The sequence below is a fragment of the Austrofundulus limnaeus genome, unplaced genomic scaffold (assembly GCF_001266775.1).
Source record: "Austrofundulus limnaeus strain Quisiro unplaced genomic scaffold, Austrofundulus_limnaeus-1.0 Scaffold23, whole genome shotgun sequence".
NCBI classification, from domain to species: Eukaryota; Metazoa; Chordata; class Actinopteri; order Cyprinodontiformes; family Rivulidae; genus Austrofundulus; species Austrofundulus limnaeus.
Window position 1 is genome coordinate 673,684 of NW_013952425.1, and position 12,796 is coordinate 686,479.

General features: G+C 38.9%; 1 protein-coding gene across 1 annotated transcript in view; it reads left to right on the forward strand.

Moving 5' to 3' along the window:
- The window catches only part of mpdz (multiple PDZ domain crumbs cell polarity complex component), a gene marked incomplete in the record, with an annotated part of 77,493 nt that overhangs the window by 7,821 nt on the left and 56,876 nt on the right, over window positions 1-12,796 (forward strand). The window contains 8 exon segments of the mRNA XM_014004314.1: window positions 3,430-3,582; window positions 3,709-3,848; window positions 4,933-5,146; window positions 5,292-5,414; window positions 5,503-5,700; window positions 6,067-6,169; window positions 9,569-9,657; window positions 10,031-10,262. Coding sequence (XP_013859768.1) covers window positions 3,430-3,582; window positions 3,709-3,848; window positions 4,933-5,146; window positions 5,292-5,414; window positions 5,503-5,700; window positions 6,067-6,169; window positions 9,569-9,657; window positions 10,031-10,262 — 1,252 coding nt within the window.

Consider the following 12,796-nt stretch of genomic DNA (forward strand, 5'->3'; position numbering starts at 1 on the left):
CCCCCAGCCCCAGTAGTGTTGTTGCAGCCAAATTGCTGTCAGGGTTCACACAAGCCAGATCCGACGCAGCTCCATGAGCAGAGATAGTCAGGAACTTCTTTTTTTTTTTTTTTAAGTCCATTCTCCCTGTTGAGATCCAAACATTTCAGTGGAAGCAAAGAGCCCTTAAGTTGCTGTGAAAAAGAGGACAGGGTAAGTGTTTGAGAAATATGCGAACTATGCAGGGAGGCAGCTGGATGCTTGAGCTTTTTTAGCTCTCGCCGAATTCGTACGCATAAAACCCCTTCTGACATTCTTCTGCCATGGCACTTTAAGTTACTTCAAAAGAGGTACATTCCAACGCCTGTGTGTGCTCTGATGCACAAATCTGTTTAACCAAGCGGCCTTATGAAGCAACAGTTCACTCTGAACTCTTTCTGTTTGATTGAACAAGCAGGAGTTAATGTATTTAATCTCTATGAGACATATAAACAGATGTGCCATGAGGTRTTTTTGTTCTGAGACCAGAACCAGACCCATAAACACCCTTTGGTTGCGTCTTCTGGCTCTTCTGGCTTCTCCTAGTTTTAGGCCCTCGCTCTGCCCGTGTCACTATAGTGACGGGGGCTTGACTCTTCAGCGAGAAAAGAGGCCGCCACTGCCGCCACCGTGTGAAGTGGGGCAGAAACAATTTCTTAAATGTGCAAGAACCAAACTGGAACTTTAATCCTCTTAGCCAGGCCCTGGCTAACAAAGCTCATGCATGAGGACAGCTACTGAGTCGCATGCTACGCTAACTTACACCGGCCCGTAGGGGGGTTTGTTTGCTGTTGCACACAGCGCTAATGCGTTCTGTCCAGTAGAGTTTCGTTGCTCAGGAATAATTTGTGTTTACGTCTGAAAGCTGCGCTGCCTGCTTCCGAATGCATATATGTAATTTAAGGGTCCAGAGTTGCTTGAAGAAATGTATATTGCCCAACGTCTTTCAAGCCAGAGAGTTTTAAGATCATCTCCACATCAAACTTTAGCACAGTATGTGTAAAACTCTCTGAGAGAAGGCCATGTTCGGTAGGCTGAGGCCAATTTCCTGTGGCGGCCTTCTTCACTTGGGTTGACTCCAAAAGTTAATTAGAGAAATAGCATTTTCTGCAAAGCTGCAGTAAAAAAGCTGAGTGAATGACTTTACTAAAATGTACTGAAGAAGTTGAGTTTTTAAAGCTAAAGGAGTAGAGTACTAGTTAAAAGGATCAAAACATTAGCAAAAAACTCAAAAAACACAACTCTATTAAAAAGCTAAAAGTAGTCAGTGCTAACTAAAAGGAGCAAAGGAGCATCTAAACGAATAATAGGAATGTTAACTGTTAAAAGTAGCAAAAGTATTAGCTAGAAAATCAAAGTTGTAAAAGGTTTGCAATATTCAAAAAGTAGGAAAAGCAGATTAAGGTTGGTTAAAGGTAAAAGTAGCAAAAGGCTAGCTAGAAGCTAAAAGTAGAAAAAGCTATCTAGATGCTAAAAAATAAAAGCTAAAAGTAGGTAACACTTACTAAAAGGAGCAAATGTGCAGCTAAAAGTTTAATAAAATACTAGGAATGCTAAATGCTAAAAGTAGCAGAAGTATTAGCTAGAAGTTCAAAGTTGTAAAAGGTTAGCAAAATTCAAAAAGTAGGAAAATAAGCTTAAGGTTGGATAAAAAGTGAAATTAGCAAAAGGCTAGCTAGAAGCTAAAGGTAGCGAATAGCTGTCTCGATGCTCAAAAGTAAAAGCTAAAAGTAGAAAAAGCTATCTAGATGCTAAAAAATAAAAGCTAAAAGTAGGTAACACTAACTATAAGGAGCAAACGAGCAGCTAAAAGTTTAATAGAATAATAGGAATGCTATAAGTAGCAGAAGTATTAGCTAGAAGTTCAAAGTTGTAAAAGGTTAGCAAAATTCAAGAAGTACGAAAAGCAGCTTACGTTTGGATAAAAGGTGAAATTAACAAAAGGCTGACTAGAAGCTAAAAGTAGCAAAAAGCTATCCAGATGCTAAAAAGAGCAAAAGGCTAGCAAAAAAGTCTCTAAAAACTACCAATAACAAAAGTTTAACTAGAAACTCAAAGTACCAAAACACTAGCTAAAAGCAAAATGCTGGTTAAAAGTACCAAAAGGCTCGCTAAAGGTAGCAGAACAAGTAGCTAAGTGCTAAAAGTAGATTGTAGAAGATAAAAATGAGGCAAGTGTGCTGAACCAGTTTAAAAAAATGTTTAAAACTTTTTAAAAGATCTAAAGAATTTCAATGGGAGAAAAGTCTGAAATAAAGTAAAATATTTAAAAAAGTATAAAAGTTAGAAAAACCAGAAGTCACAGCACCCATCTACTGAATGAGCTGAACTTTCTGATATGATTGGCTAAAATAGCACCAAGTATGCTGAAGGAACTGGATTGCAAATCCAGAGCACAGAAAAATAAAAACAAAACAGGGTAACAGCTCAGTTGTACAACCAACACTTCTTTTGGTGGAAGTTTTATTATTGGTCCATGCAATATTTTGCTAACAGACAAACAGAATTAGTAAACTTCTCCAAAGGTTTAGCAAAGATGTTGCATTATTTGTTGCACTTCACGGAAACATTATCACTCCTCCTTCGGGCAATCTTCACTTCACTAGTTTTCCTTTTATCGTTACGTTACGCCTCATCTGAAATCACAGCTCCACATTACACATCTGCCCAATTGAATCCAACTCAGACGACCCATAACATTACGCCCTTATGTACTAAAATCAGAAAAAAACTGTTTTATGTCTCTGCCTGGTTTCTGTAATTCATCCGCCACACAGCTAAAGTCATCGCAGTAATTAAAACCCAAGCATATTAAGGAATCCAGATGGCCTCCCTCCCCACCATGAAAATATTGTATTTGGAGCCGAGTCATTGTTGGTACATCAGCTAAGAGCCATTATCTCCTGAGGGATTAGGCCGCCACAGATCCAGCTAATCATGGTGGGATAACAAGCTATCTGGCGTCCCCGTGCTTTCACAGAGCCGGAGCCACATTCAGGGCTCCTCGGCTAAAATTAAGCTCGCTAAATGTTTACGTTCTCAGTAGGACTGCAACACAATGTTTACTTTACGTTGTTGGACCTGTTTGTTCTTTCCAGAGAGCATCGCAAGTTTAAGTCTTAGTTTGAAGGGATAATCTTTTTACTAGTGTCTATGTGTTTGAGTAAGTCTGTTAGCAAAAATATCTCAGAAAATTGGTCAGTTTTACAAATATAGACCTTAAATTTGATGTAGTAGTAGCTGAGAGTCTGAGCACTAAAATATTTCAATATAATTACTTGGTATTCTTGGGTTTCTAAGTCTTTGATTTAATAGATGCTTATAGGTGAAAATGCACAGTTGGAACAATGAACCAGTCAAATATTTGCCGTTTTTCCATTTAAAAATCTTATTTTGGTCTTTATTTTTCAGGGTAACGCCACGTCATTGAGAGGTAGTGACCTCGGTGATCACGGTAACCCCACTGTGAGCCATGTTTCCTACTCAGACACTTCCGCTGCTTCACACACCAACGGGAAAACACCACTGGAGGAGTTCGAACATATTATTCACTCTATGGCACAGGTACAAGTTGAACTTCAGTGAATTCAATCTAATAAAAGTTTTTAATGTTCGATTTTTGGTTCCTTTAACACAAACTAATGGTAGCTGTTTAAAAACGTGCACGTGCGTGTGTTTTGGGTGACACAGGGGCGCTACGTGACGCACGTGGAGCTGCAGAAGCCATCGTCAGGAGGCCTTGGCTTCAGCGTGGTGGGGCTGAAGAGCGAGAACCGCGGGGAGCTCGGCATCTTCATTCAAGAAATCCAGCCGGGGAGCGTTGCTCACTGGTATGTTTGACACGACAGGATCAGTGAACCACAGGCACTTAAAGAATTATAGCAGTAACCGTCAACTGGTGGTTCCTGGGCCGTCTCTGACCGCCAAACTCATTAAATTGGTCCATCGAGTTTTAAATTATTAAAGGGATCTACAATTAGTTGTAACATTAAACTTTATTTGATAAACGTTTATTTTAACTTTAAAATAAAGACTAAAAATACTGTAGGATGTTCAAATTTGTAAATTTTTTAAATACATTTTAACACGGACGGAGCCATTTTATTTACACGCGAAGCATTCTGGGTAAATGATGACATCAACTAGGTCATTGGTGCGAGGCTGCTAGCGAGCTATATCCACCCTGAAGGTTAATCTTGGACAATATTTGATGATCGACTCTTAACTGAAATCAGAGAGCGTTGACAGAGGAGAAGGTAGAAATGACTCAGCCTGTAACTGAAAATATGGATGGAGGACAACAGAGCTGCTTCATGGAAGAAGAACCTCAGTTTAGCCTGTTAACGTTCGCGCTAGCGCCCACGCTATATTACCTTATATGTATTAGCTCGGCGCTAGCGCGACAAACAAGCTAAACTGAGGTCCTCCATCTATATTTTGTTACAGGCTGAGTCATTTTTGTGTTCCCCTCTCTGTCATGTGGATGGAGGACCTCAGTGACGAGAGGAGAATGTGTAGCGCTGAGCTAATATATATGGTGATAGCATCGGGGCTAATGCTAAAGCTAACAGGCTAATTTTTAAACTTTTAGTTTAAAAATTATAAAAACTGAACATCCTACAGTATTTTTACAGTCTTTATTTTAGTTAAAGTACATTTTTATATATAAAGTCTAATGTTACAACTAATCGGGGATCCCTTTAAAAAGATATGCTAAATCCAATAAAGAAATCAGATGTAGTCAAAACATTAACTTTACATTTCTGGACAACTTTCTCCCTGACTTGTCTGCTGTGTTCCTTGGTCTTCATGATGCTTGGTGATCACTAAGTTGTGAATACCATTTCACGGCAATGCAAAATGAGGTATGAAGTAAAGACGACTTTAACACTAGTTTTCTCCTTTTCTCCACAGCGACGGAAAGCTCCGAGAAGCGGACCAGATCTTAGCCATAAACGGTCAGCCGCTGGATCAGACGGTGAGCCACCAGCAAGCCATAGGCCTCCTGCAGAGCGCGTCTGAGAAGGTGCAGCTCATCGTGGCCCGAGGCCCCATCCCCCAGTTGACCAGTCCCGTGGTGTCCCGCACGCCTTCGGCTGCCAGCACGCTGTCGGCCCACTCCAGCGCGGTATAAATACCCCTCCACCTTATTGAGCTGCGGAGAAAGCTGAACTCAAGCTGTTCAGTGACATGATCTCGCCAAAGCTGAAGTAGCTATGACCCGATTAATCAAATTTAGAGTTTTAATATTTAATTTTTGTTTTTCCTCTCAGTGGCAGCACGTGGAGACGATCGAGCTGGTGAACGACGGCACTGGTCTTGGTTTCGGTATTGTTGGAGGAAAAACCACAGGAGTTATCGTTAAAACGATCCTTCCTGGAGGCATAGCTGATCAGGTGATTTCACTGACGCACGGTTTATCTGTCAGACTGCAGTTCTGGTTTGGGTTAAACAACGTTTAGCGAAACATTTGTTTTACCTCAGGATGGGCGTTTGCGAAGCGGGGATCACATCCTGAGAATTGGGGACACAGACCTGTACGGGATGGGCAGTGAACAAGTGGCCCAGGTCCTCAGGCAGTGTGGCAACAGGGTGAAGCTGGTTGTTACCAGGGGTCCTGTGGAGGAGACCCCACCATCCGCCGTCATGTCTGTGGTGCTCCCCACTGTCACCGAGCAGCAGGTAAACCGCAAATACACTTGTATCAAATTGACACATTCATAATAATTTTTGATGCTGCACACTTCAGAGAAAACGTTGAGGCATTTTATCTCTTTTTTTGGTCTTTATTTGTTCAAATAATTGGAATTGGAGAGCTTTTTGTTCTCAGATAAGACCACTTTGTACAATCAAGTCCATGACTCACAATTTAAAAGGATATTTTAAAGTGATGCGTCAACTAGGTATCGCTCTGAGCTGTCAGTCAGCTGTGTACTGCAGGTCTGGTAACGGGCAGGAGAAATATAATAATAAAAAATACATTCCTGTGTATTGGGAACAGTACAATTGAAATGTGCAGTTTTAATACTGTGACTATTGTCTTCACAGGGCGGTGAGGAAGAGGAGGCTGAAACATTCGAAGTGGCCCTAACCAAGAACACACAGGGACTGGGAATCACCATCGCTGGCTATGTCGGAGATAAAAACTCAGGTAGAACATTTTTTATGAAATTATTTCGTTGACTTACCATTAGGCCTGTCTCGATAAGCAAAAACAAACAATTATTTACACAGTAAATTAAAATGAGGTTGATCATTTTAATTTGCCTGCTTGTTTGTTTTCATCGTGTTTTTTTTTTCTTTTCGACTCCTTAGTATAGGGAAGACTGAACTCTGGCGTCAGGTATTTTTCAGGTGCATGGTCAATTCAATTAATTTCTAAAATTATTTATTGATCCCAAAGGGGAAATTACAGAATGTTGGCCTCAAATCTTTCTAGCACGAGAGCCATATGAACAGGCATTTAGCTAGAGTAGCGTCTTTGATTTTCCAACGCCTTCTTTCAGCTGGCGATGCCTCAGGACGCCAACAGGGCATCATGCCGAGGAGTTTTATTTATTTATTWTTTTACACTGTGTAAATTTCGTAAACTTTGTAAGTAACGTGCGGTTGACCACAATTATTTTTTGAAGCCAGAGGAAGCTGGAAAGAATAACGGCTTGGATAGTCTAATATGTAGCAACGTTACAGCTTTGATAGATGATGATGTGTGCTATTTTCACAAATTTCACGTAAATTTTGTAAACTTGCGTAAATTTCGTAAGTGACAYGAGAGTGACTGTGCTCTGTGCTGGCTTGGATAGAAGAGCTTCAGTATCTGTTGTGTGTTGTTTTTCCCAATCTCCAGTGCAGGTCAGTGTGTAACTTTTCTGTACATACCCAACGATACCCAACACAAATAGGGAAAGAGAGACAAAAACAAGGGGACGTTGAGCCCCGCTTGCACTCACTACGTACACATAACAAAACATCAAATAACAACAGCCAAAATATCCAAACCAATAAGTCAGGTGATGGGGCACATGACCCTCTATGAACAATAGAGCTAATCAAGCCTATTGTTAGGCGATGGCCCTCTTTTGCATGTGACWAACCTGTTTGTCCACCATGTGGAGGCAGTGCTTATAAGGCTGAGTTCACCTGAAACTCATCAGACTGAAGAAGTGTCTTGGAGGAGAGACGAAACGTTTCTCTAAATAAGAACCCATCCAGAGGACCTACTTTTTTTTTCCGGTTTGGATTTTCCGTACATAAATTTCATAAACATCCGAAAGCGAGGGGCAATCATTGCATTACTTTAAAATGGTCTCCAAACAATATTGTTTATCACAATAATTTTGGAGACAGTATTAGTAAAACATGCAATTGAGATATTACCGAAGGTTTGTTTTCTTCACTATGCTTACGACACTTGATTGCTATCATTTCAATGTGCCACACCATACATATATATCACTTTAACTATGTTTTTTTTTGTCGTTTTGCATTCTAAGCCGTTCTTTGTAAAAGTGAAAATGGCAAAGTATTCCGTAAGATATTGTGCAAGCCCATTTATTATCATCATTGTATCACAGAAGTACACACGTGATATCTTTATATAAATCATAAAATTACAAAAGACTGCTTTTCAAAGTTATAAACCGTGATTGAAGTGGATTTCTGTGCCAGTCGGCACACTCAAAACAGTCTTCCAGAGACGCTGTGGCTTCATCTGTCTACAGATTAACAGTTTTTAATGATGGTTTGATCCTCTTCATCAGCTGGGAAAAGGTTGGCAGGAAAACTAGCGAGCGTGATCCGATAGACCGAATGAGGGATGGCTGAGTGTGTGCCAGAAATGTTCTCATAAACATCGTCGGCGGTGTTTCTTTCTCTGGGAGGGATTTGAACGTGCTGATGGAAGTCGGCATCATCTTGATTAAAATCGCTGGCAACAATGAAAAAATACAAATGAGCTGTTTTTCATGTGACTGCTAATGATCTTACACAGCTCCAAAAGTTTAGTTTTTAATTTCCATCTGGGGAAATGGAAATGGGAGTAACTAACAGACTGGTGAACTCTCTTGGCTAAAACAAAATATGCTTTTATTTTTTTTTACCTTAAGCAATAAGATAATCAGATCTGCTTTAAAAAGAAAAAAGTCATTATGAAAACAAAAAATGTTAAAAGTTTAAACGTTATAAAGTAAGATTTATTTGCTGCATTTGTTTGTCCCAACGGTAAAAGCACAAATTACAATCTGAAATAGGCCCAGACCATTACACTAACACCACCAGATTTACTGTTAACTTTTTGTTTTGTTTATATTTGTTTTGTTATATCTTTGTTTCTATATTTTTGTATTGCTCTTTTTTAATATTTAGGTTTYCCTATTGGAAGTGCCCCTAGACTGCACAAGAAGTGCTACTGTACATCCAGCTCCTGATTTTTAGATTTGCAAACAACCATGTTAATGTATAATTGATGGCGGAGTAAAAGTTTCTACAACATTTGATTTGGTTTGATTTGATTTGATGATGCCTTTATGGTCATTGTACGGAGCACAAGGAAATTACATTTAAGAACACCCATTCATTCACCCATTTGTATCAACTTAATGTTTCAAAATGCTGGTGGTTGTACTATCATGTGATGGGCCAACAACATGGGCTGGTAGTAGTACTATGGTGGTATGGGCTTGGGCAGTGGTAGTAACATAGAATGGGCCGGTGGTATGGGCTGGTGTTGGTACTATCATGGTATGGACCAACAGTATGGACTGGTAGTATACGGGTCAGTAGTATGGACTGGTAATAGTACTATCATGGTATGGGTCAGAGGTATGGACTGGTAGTAGTACTATCATGGTAAGGGCCAGAGGTCTGGGTTGGTGGTAGCACCATCATTGCATGGGCCAGCAGTATGGACTTGTAGTAGCACCATCAGGATATGGGCCAGCAGTATGGACTTGTAGAGATACTATCAGGGTATGGGCCAGCAGTATGGACTTGTAGTAGCACCATCAGGATATGGGCCAGCAGTATGGACTTGTAGTAGTACAATCAGGGTATGGGCCAGCAGTATGGACTTGTAGTAGTACAATCAGGGTATGGGCCAGCAGTATCAACTTGTAGTAGTACAATCAGGGTATGGGCCAGCAGTATGGACTTGTAGTTTGTACAATCAGGGTATGGGCCAGCAGTATGGACTTGTAGTAGTACAATCAGGGTATGGGCCAGCAATATGGACTTTTAGAGGTACTATCAGGGTATGGGCCAGCAGTATGGACTTGTAGAGGTACTATCAGGGTATGGAACAGAGGTATAGGTTGGTAATAGTACTATCATGGTGTGGGCCAGCGACATGGATTGGAAGTAGTACAATCATGGTATGAGCTTGCGGTAGTACCATCTTACAAAAATGTTTTTGCGCATCTTTCCACTTCTGAATAGTATCAGGCTGGCTAGTATCAGGGGTTAATATTTTATATCTTCCATTAAGATTCAGATGTTTAACATTGTGAAATGTGAACTCTGCCCTTTAATTTTACAACTTGTTCTGACTCTTCAGAGCCTTCAGGGATCTTTGTTAAAAGCATAACAAAGGACAGCGCGGTAGATCAAGACGGCCGTATTCATGTTGGAGACCAGATAATTGCTGTAAGTTCATGACTTCATTAAGTTGTATGCTCCATTTGGATTTCATAATTACCTGACTGAAACAAGTTTTTATTGTGACCATGAAAATAATAGTGCTCAATTAGCATATTGAGAAAATATGTTTTTAATTTTAATAGTAAAACACGATACCAATGTATTAGTTTTAATTATTTAAATTTATCACCTACCTTAGCAGATCTGATTAAGTAAGTAGGGGAATACGTGTGCGCAGCATTATGTTTTCTGTATGTTCTCTGGTGGTTACAAACACTTCAACTAATGCGAATCGAATTTCAATTAAGAACATATTTCACGTTTCAGTGCTCTTTTTAAACGTCTGATATACGAGCTCGTAAATGATCCTCCTCTGCAGGTGGACGGCGTAAACATCCAGGGATACACCAATCAACAGGCAGTGGAAGTGCTCAGACACACCGGCCAGACGGTCCAACTTAAGCTGATCCGACGGGACTTTGGGCCTGACGAAGTCCCCCCTGTCGCACACCCCACTGTCTCCGTCTTGTCCCCTTCTGCCACCATCCCCGCCACCGCCACCGTCATGAAGGAGATGGAGCTGGAGAAGAAGGCAGATGAGCTGGTTCAAGGTAGGATTTAATAAGAAAACTTTATTTTATTTTTTTGCAACTAATCATCAGTTGAAAAAGGTAGATTTTCGTATGAAAATAAGGCTCCAAATAGAATTTAAATTGGGTTCATGTAGTTTTTGGGCATTCGATTTTCATTTTAAAAACAAATATTGAAAAACAGTGCTAAACTTGCAGTTAGAGAAAAAAAAAAGTTTTTTTTTTTTTCAAATTTGGAGTATAAATTGAAAATATAATAAGCATCCGTTTCTGGTTTTTCCGATATCTGCTATTAAAATGAAAAACAAATTACCAAAAAGTACATGGACCAAATGGGGTGGACATTTATTTATTTATTCATTTATTTATTTTTGAATGGACCACAGCTAAGGCAGCYACTTTACATTAGCATGGGACATATTTAGTGTGGGTGTTTTATTACTAAACGAGGACCAAAAGTTCCTCATTAAAACAAGTGAAATGAATAAATTTCAAAATAAAATAAAGTAAAAATAAAGTTAGCATTTTGTTGATACCTGTAAGATGAATCACAAAAGCTAAACATTGAGCGCTGAAGTTGCCGAAAAGAAACACGATTTTTTTCCATTAAGTTGCTCAATTTTACAGCTTTTCAACAAACAAGCTTAAGTTTTTTTTTTCCACAGTGCCAGATGACACTTAAATAAGTGACAGTTTTTAAGAGATAGTCTGGTAATGAAAGAGTGCCAGATTCAGTTAAAGACAAAACAATAGATAAGTCCTCCCTAAACTGTGGAAGGAATTTTTGCTCTGAAAGGCCTCTTATTAAAAAAAAAAGAATAAATAAAAAAGTTTATATAATGAGAAATTTTAGGCACCATGTTCCATTTAAACTGACTAAAAAGGACATGTATAAAAGCACAGAGCTGAGTAAAGAAGCCTGCTCTTGTGTTGCTCAGTTTTTTTTAACCAGAAAATCGGCAGCAGACTTTCGTATAAATGTCATGTTTGTTTTAATAGCGCTTTCTAATATTGGCAATAAAAATGATAAAGACTGACAGTAAACTGAAGCATTTCTGTCTCCAGCTGTTCCCTTAGAACCTCCGGGCTTTTTACGAAGCAAGAAACGCTACTTGGATACTTTACTTAGTGTCAGCCGTGATAGATGGATATGTGAAGTGATTAGATTTGGCAACAGGAAATTGTAGCCCAAAAACCTGCATAAAGACACCAAACAGATGGTAGAAACTTAGAGAGCCATTTCTTTTTTTTGGTTTGTTTTTGTTCTTGAGTGCTATAAACTGTCTGAGAGAAAAAAACAATTATAAAGTTTGGACTTGTTTTTGTGGTATCATTTATTAAAGAAAGCAGACACAAACATACTTTATCAGACTTTCAGTGGATGCCTCTCTGGAGCTCCTTTAATTTAAAGCCAGGAAATGAAGTCAGAATTCCTTTGAGTAATAGAAATTAAGGGAAAAATCCCAGACTGTCTTGTATTAAGAGCATTTGTCTTTCAAAGCCAGGTCATAAAGTTGGATGAGCAGTGGTCATTAAATAAGAAAACTTTTACAAAAAATATACTATAAATTCTCTCCTTTACAGCTATTGGTTAACCTTTTTTCTTAATACAAAATACCTGTTTTATATTTTGCATGTAAAAGGTACTTACGCACGGTGCATGAGGGGTAATTAGATGGGAAACTTGAAGAGATAAAATTCTTAAATTGACAATTTTTCTCTGGTGGATGATAGGAAATGTATTTGTATAATTTTGGCATCATTGTAAAGCTTAGGCTTTCTCCTTTTTCAATAAAGAGCTGGAATCCCCCCCAATAAATAAATAAACAAACAAACAAACAAACAAACAAACAAACAAACAAACAAACAAACAAACAAATATTTAAGCTCTCATTAACAAATGTAGCTTTTTGCTATCCAGGTGATAAATCAACAAATTTCAAGAAACTGTTTCATTGTGATTATTTTGTTATGGAGAATTGGAAAATAATAATAATGATGACTCAGTAATGGAAAAATTCCTCATTGTGACTCATTTTGTCAGCACAGGTCACATGTGTCATTAAACTCTATTAATCACAGGCTGCTGACCAACAATTAGCATAAATGCTAAGTTAACATTGAAAACAGCATAGAAATGCTAATGTGATTAGCAGTTATACACAAACTAAAGGATTTAAAATCAAAACTAAATAAGGGAAACTATGCAAAATAGACTTTTTTTGAGCTTTATATCATGTTATAACATCATTCCCTCATCATAAACATACCCAGTGCTGCTTTGACTCATTCATGTCTGTTTGAGAAATCCTTAAATCTCCTGTGGTAGCAATTTGGAGCTACTGTACCTAAATGCTTGTTGGTACAAAGCACCGCCTATTTACACAAAGCTCCTCCCTGGAGCTTAATCTGCAACTGATTTCCTGCCCCCGATTGTGGCCCTCCCTCAAAGCATTGTTGCGAAGATGTGCTGAAGTGGGAGTGTCAGAAACAGTAGGCATTTAGATAGACTATGATGCGAAGTCAAATTTACTTTTATATATACTGTATATATA